Here is a 7,379-nt window from a genome sequence, read left to right on the forward strand (position 1 = left end):
AAAAAAAAAAAAAAAAAAAAAAAAAAAAAAAAAAGGTAGTATTGCTAGGGGAACTGGAGACTGAGCTACAAGGCTGTTTCTGTCACAACAGAAGTTACAGATATTATACATGCAGCCCACTCAGTCTGAATAGAGAGGTCTGTCTGTGGTTCAGTTTTTGTTTTGTTTTGGTTTCTCCCTGCTCCTCCCCTAAACCCAGATGTCTATATTCTCCCCAAGTATATAGCTACCAGCTTGTAAATCTGGTTGGGCACCATTTCTACCATAGCCACCAGAGCTTGGTGTCTTCAGTCAAATACTCTTACTTGGTTCTGGATATATCTGTCCCATTTTCACAGTATAATGCCACTGTAACAGCATGTAATGAGAGAATTTTTAAACCCTTGAGAGAAGAATACAAGAGTGTGTGACAACAATTTGTTGTATAATAATCTCCATTGCTCTTTAGCTTATTCACAATAGACAGCTTTTCAGATTAATTAACTGAAACAAAGCTGAATTGTTTAACAAGTCTCTAAAGCTGTTTACTGCATTGGGTACCGCTGGAGTTTAACTTCTCAAGCATATGCACTTCATCAATTCAATTATCTAAAAGTCAGGGCTGTCCAGGCATATTTTTTTAGACAAGTTTTGTCTTCTAGGCACTTCTGCCACAAACTTTTTTCTGTAACTGAACGGCTGCAGGGAGACAGGATTAGGATGAGTAACGACACAGGCCACGTGTCCCAGTGATGATTTCTTAAATGCAGTATACTGTCAGCATTAATAACTTAAATGGAAAAAGTAAGAACACACACACACACACAAATATCACATAGCTGTACTGAATTTTGACAGAAACTCCATATATAGGATAACAATGCTGGGTTATTTCACAGTTGATAGACATTCACATTTGAGTAAAATGCTTTTTGTCTATTTATATAGCATAATATGATCTTTTCTAAAAAAAACCCCTAGAATTTATGAGTAACAATAGCTTAGTATTTTTCTTCATTATCTCTTTCTTAAATAAATGAAGGAGACAAAGATCAAATAGGTTGTCTCCATGAGACCTGAGACTCTGCCTAAGCTTTCTGCATTTCAATTTCCTTTTACAGAATTAGGGAAAACAGAAAAACCAGAAGTAGAACAGGATGCTTTAAACAGAAAAACTGAATACTATACATTTCACTAGTACATAATCATGCTTCTTCAGCAACTCTTAAATTTTAATTTTTATAAGGAAGATGCTAAACATTGATCAGTAAATCCTAAATCCCATAAAAGTGTTGTAATTCTGACCAAGAAAAAGGTCCAAGACTAAGAAGATCATTGAAAGAGCCCATTGCATAATAAGCAAGTCTCTAGTCAGAGGCATGTAGGTCTGCTTTGAATATATATTATAAAGGTATTAAAAAAAACTAGTGAGGTTTTAAAGTATCAACAAGTAGTAAAGAAATCACAGAACTGCAGATCAAGAGAAACATTCTCCACAAAATTAATCTTTGTTGGAAGTAGATCCTGCCCTAACAAGGGTCAGAAACCAACAAAACCAACCATCAGAACAGAATTTAGTCAAAACCCATACCTGAGCAAGTAATCGGTACCTAGAAATATTTTCTCAGTCTCCTGCCAGACACTTTTTTTTGTGGCACAGCAAGTATTTTAACATTTATAATACTGTACTTGGAAGCATATTCACAAGCTTAGGAAAAAAGAAATTAAAACCTCTTATTCATAGGAGCTTTCTGTTTTCCATTCACTCTCTAATATTCTGCTTGCCAAGAAGGCTCAGGTTTATCACACATATGCATAACAAATATTAAGGTAATAAAGCTGGTTATCTAGACCCTCCTTAATTTTATGGTGAAGCAAGAAAAAAAAATGTTTTTTCTATATCTTTTGAAATTAAGAACTACAGGTCTTGCAATGGAAGAATCAAGTGATAAATGTTTAGAAAATCTTATCTAATTGTCCAGGAGGTAGGCAGGAACTCCTATTTTGGTCACATTTGTTTTTTCACTGAGTGCTTTGGTAGAACAGGGAAAAAAATCTAATTCAGTACAACTAAAATCCAAAGGGAAGGTACAACTTAGCATGTCCTTGAATGGAAATTTTTTGATACAGACAGATGTTTGGGTTTGTTGGGTTTAAGTCACTTTTTAAAAAAATATCTCTTGAAAAGAGAAGCTTTTTTTATAAGTGACTACTCTCATTCTCTGGGTTCAGAAGAAGCGTGGCACCTCCACATGTTTTCTCCATCCCTAAGAGAACTACCACCTTCTTAAAGAAAATGCAAATACCATTCAAAAGATCACTCTAAAGTAAAAGAGGACAGTGTCCCTCAAATTTCCTTCAATCTCTAGTTATTCTGGGTCTTATCATAAGCTTTAGTTTCAGAACTGTGTGGGGAGCCTTATGGGACAACCTATTGATACTAAATTATTAATCTTCCAAAATTAAGTGAGAACCACTCATTAACATGGATCCTGATCTTCTATATACTTAAGCATCTCAACTTCAACTTGATCTCAAAAGGGGCGTATAAATGCAAATATTTACAGGATATAAAAATATGATCTTTAAATTTTATGGGCATAATTCACTGTTACAGTTCAAGATGCAGACATTTAAGGCAATGCTGCAAACTGCATTCCAATAAATATAAGAATCTACGGGGGGCTAGTTTATGCATAACCATAATGGCATTTTCACAATTTGAAAATAACTGCTAAAGGCAAGTAGAACGTTGTGATGAGTTTTACTGTAAAAGTTATTTGATGCTAGAAAATACTTAGACTTTAAGTCAGCTTCTTTTTAAAGAAATCCTCGTTTCTTATTGACTGACACTAAATTAAAATTTTCAGTAGATTTTATAGGACTGAAATAATTACTTTCAAACTAGAAAGGAGTTCGTATCTACACAAAAACCCCCTCTCATTTTCCACTGTCCATCTTAGACTACTGCTAATTAAATGACCAGCTGTTTTACAGTTATGCCCATAACATTTGGTCGACAAGAAAGAAGTTATTTAAAATAGTATATGATCATAAATCTCAATCGTTGCCTTTATGCTTTTCTTCTTCCAAGGCCACACAGTTTATAGATCCAAATCATACAGCCTATCACTAAACATGTACTTTCAGTGTCCAATGCCATAAAATCACAATATGTAGATGACTATTTGTGCAAAAGGTCCTTAAATAAAGAATGGTTAGTTATGGTTAGGAATGGTTATCTGTTGGTTTCACAGATGGGTAACTGGTTTATCTTTTGCCTAGAAGTTTATCACTGCAACCCTCTTCAAGGCTTTTTTTAATGTCAAGACACATACTGTCTTGACCTCAGACCTGCCTTGTCACTGTTGACTTGCCTGGTGTCCCTGGACTGTTAGCTGAACCTGGTTACTGTTACCAGACATGCTTGTTCCTGCTAGCCTTACCTCACCTTGCTACTCCCTGACATGTCCAAGCTCAGTCAGGTATCCTGCCACACTTGCTTAGTTTTCTGCATGTCAAAATTAGCCATTTTTCTGCTTTGAGGTTATTCTTGAAGATCTGCCAGCTCTCCAGAGCTCCTCTGCAATTCAGACCAGTTATTTATTCAATTCTACCAAGCAGAGGCCTGAACAGGATTAACATCTGTTCTTCTATAGCACAGGGTTCTAATCCTACTACTCATTTTGCTCACTTCATTAGGACTTTAGTCTCCTGCCCCAGACCACATTCACAATCAGTTCTTCCCTGTTTGAGAGTAACAGGTCTAGCTGAGCACCTCCCCTACAGAAAGCTGTTTATACTCTCAGGAAACATGCCTTTTTATTTCAAGTCATTTTAACCACCCCTGTCAGTGATGGCAAAATTTGGTTTTAGATAAGCTAAAACACGAAGCAGTTCACACTTCTATAGTTGCACACAGAGCCTTTCACTCACAAGTAATAGCACAGCTATCTCACACTGCAGCTCCTTCATATTTTGGCACAGCATCCACATTTTACAACCCACTGGAAAAAGGACTTTTACTTACCTGTCAAAAAAATTCATATGCCACTTTCATTTCATAAACACACACAAAATAATGCTCTTTAGCAGGGTACTAACATAGTGCCTGAATCTACCTTCTGTTGTGTTTATGTTCCCCATGGGGTTTCTGTTGCAACACAAGGGCAGGAGGAAGTGCTGGATCCTGTATTCCCACCAATCTTCCTGTATCTCCAATGGCTGAGCAGAGTTGTACCAGTATAAGTAATTTTCTCACTATTCAACAGACATTACACCAAAGACAGTTATGGCTTACACTGAAATTCCATGTGAGCCACTGCTAAATGCTGCATTCATGCATATACATCAAGACCATTTCTTGGCTTTCACATGACTTACGCACTGACCTCAAGTGTTCTAGTATCACGTACCACTTGTATTCAGATTTGTCTGTTGGTATCAATAGATGAAAAAAGTAGATACTATACTGTTCTCAAGTAAAGTATATTTAAAAGCATATTATCAGAAAAGGGACTGTGCAGTCTCACCTTGCAATGATTCGTTGGGTGTATCAGTTGACGTGCTAGTGACTGCTGATGAATTCTGAACATTACCCAAATTTTTTTCTTCAGATTTTGAGGCCACATTTCTGAGAACTGCCTCCTCTTCTCTATTCGAGGTATGCGCAAGAGAAGATGATGAAGTCTCAGCATAGAGTCGTTTCAGTACTTTCCCTATGAACACTGTGGGGTAAGAAGACTTTCTTCAACAGAAGTTTTAAAGGTATTTCACAACTTTAAAAGACCAACAACTAATTGATACAAGATAGTTTCATATACAAGATAGTTTCTCTCATATTCCATGCAAGTCTATCTTCAGTAGTCCTCACCTCTCACAGGTAAAGTTGAAAATTAATACATTAAAGTCCTAAACTTGAGTCAGAAAAACAGCTTTAAAACCCCAGAGTTCACTAGCAAGGTTATATTTAAAATCTGTTTGACTACATTTAGCCAAAAATTAATACAGTACATTTACAGACTAAACACATTAATTTTAAAAATTTCTTTTAAAACAAGTATCTTCCTACAGAATTGTTACAAGGCTTCTCAAAATGCAGGTCTCTTCTGGCACAAAGGCATCACAATCAAATTACTCATTAAAATTGGTAAGCTACAGCTATTTAATCACATAGAAAAACTAGAAGTAGACAGCAGCAGAAACACATGGTAACCCAATTATTTCTACAGAATTAGCAGTATTCTTATACGCCTCTTCCTCTTATGGGCCCCTTTCTGACGACACTGGCAATCTGCTACTAGTTACTCAAATGCAAGCATCATTTGATTAAAGGAATATATACAAATAATCTACTCATCAGTAACACTATAATATTTGAAATATGCATGCATCCATATAATCACTTGAAATTACATAATATATTAAAATATAAATTAATACTAGAAGTTTTTATCTATTGCAAAACAACATCCCCAGTTTCATGAATTCTATGTGATCAAGTAGATATTGTGGTATGGGGGGAGGAGAGAAGTGTGATTTGGAGAAAAACATGTTATCTAAACTCCACTTTAAATTTAATACACAGTATATGGACACTATACAAGCAACCTGGTACAGACTCGCAAATAATTCTGCTATGAGAAAAGGCCTTACATTGTTACAAGAACGGCTCCTACTGCAGCTTAACAGAACAACATACTATCATCATATAACTCTTCAATACATTACTTTCCTTCACAACTGAAAAAAAAATCACCTTCACTGAGCTGGGAAATCCTTGAACCACTAGTTCTCCATAGACACACTTTACCTCCACATGTACCTTGGTGATATGCTTCAATTGTCATGTAAATGACTAACTATAAGGGAGTATGTCTCAGACTTTTTTTGAGCTCTTACTGGTCTATATGTGATCACTTACTGCTTCTCCCCAATCTCTCAAATAATCGGTGACCTTATTATGAAAGGCCTACAACAAGATATAAGCCTGAAGAGAAACTTCTGCAGAAGGCTTTGCTCACAAAGCCCAAATTTTACTTTTTATATGTTTATCTATCATTCAGTGACATAAAACCCGCCCTCTGACTAGCTACTAGCAATGTCCCCATCAGGCACAATCCATTTTGCAAGTTATGTGTTAAGACTACTGTTTGCAGAACAACAGATATCAACAAGTGATGGTGATTTTTTTTTTTCTTAAGGTTCCTTTGCCAGGATATTCTACAGCTAGAAAGACAAAATCCACAGTTACTCTCCTCAGAAAACAACTAGAGAAAGTAGACAGAAATAAGCACTGTAATAAGACAAAGTTAACTGCCCTTTGCAGATCTGACTCTAAAGCAAGTTATCCAAGAAGTTTATCCTGGATCCTTTCCCTGAGTACTGCTACTAATGCTGCAGCATTTTAATGAACTCTATTAGAGCTGTTACCAAATGTCATGGTTTAACCCCAGTAGGCAGCTAAGTCCCACACGGCTGCTCACTCACTCCCCACTGTGTGGGATGGGAAATGGGAGTAGGAAAGGTAAAATTGAGACAACTTGTGTGTTGACAGTTTAATAAGTAAAGCAAGCAAACAAAACAAGGAATTCATTCACTGCTTCCCATCTGCAGGCAGGTGTTTAACCATCTCCAGGACAGCAGGGCTCCATCATGCATAATGGTTACTTGGGAAGACAAACAGCATCACTCTGAATGTCCCGCCTTCCTCCTCCTTCCCCCAGCTTTATATGCTGAGCATGACATCATACGGTGTGAGACATCCCTTTGGTCAGTTGGGGTCAGCTCTCCTGGCTGTGTCCACTTCCAACTTCTTGTGCACCTCCAGCCCACTCACTGGTGGGATGAGAAGCAGAAAAGACCTTGACTCTGTGTAAGCACTGCTCAGCAATAACCAACACATTGGTGTGTTACCGACACTGTTTTCACCACAAATCCAAAAAACACAGCACCACAGGAGCTGTTATAAAGAAAACGAACTCTAGCACCACCAAAAGCAGTACACAAAATAACACTCAAGAACTTGCATAGAGGAAACTATTCTTCCAAAGGAAATGATCACTGAGATACTGATGAATCTACATATGGAAATACATTTTCTCCAAATCCGCTGAGGAAAGTCAGCCTCCTCATAGCTGCAGAGGATTTTATGCTCCCCATCTTGAAATCTGTTTTCTCTAGTCATCTGTTCAGTTACCCCCACAAAAAAATGACTTCACTCTTCCTTTCCTTTTTAAAACAGAGGGACTATATTCACACTAGCATTGCTTCAGAAAGCAATATGAGACCAGTTTTGATACATTCATTCCTTCTCATTCACATGGGGCGCACCCCATCTCCAATACTTGAGAAAGCAAGCCAGAACCCTTGGAAGAGTGTGAATACTGAAGAAAGCATTC

The 7,379-nt window shown here is 37.1% G+C and overlaps 1 protein-coding gene across 1 annotated transcript in view; it reads right to left on the bottom strand.

Moving 5' to 3' along the window:
* Positions 1-5,828, bottom strand: part of ERICH1 (glutamate rich 1) — an 81,940-nt gene extending 76,112 nt beyond the window's left edge. Inside the window, exons 1-2 of the mRNA XM_026844040.1 lie at positions 5,804-5,828; positions 4,512-4,706 (exon numbers count right to left, since the gene is read on the bottom strand). Of these exons, the coding sequence (XP_026699841.1) occupies positions 4,512-4,706; positions 5,804-5,828 (220 nt within the window). The remainder of the gene's footprint in view (positions 1-4,511; positions 4,707-5,803) is intronic.
* Between the last annotated feature and the right edge of the window lie 1,551 nt (positions 5,829-7,379).

Source organism: Athene cunicularia (assembly GCF_003259725.1).
Source record: "Athene cunicularia isolate RWA chromosome 3 unlocalized genomic scaffold, athCun1 chr3_part1, whole genome shotgun sequence".
In the NCBI taxonomy this organism is placed as follows: Eukaryota; Metazoa; Chordata; class Aves; order Strigiformes; family Strigidae; genus Athene; species Athene cunicularia.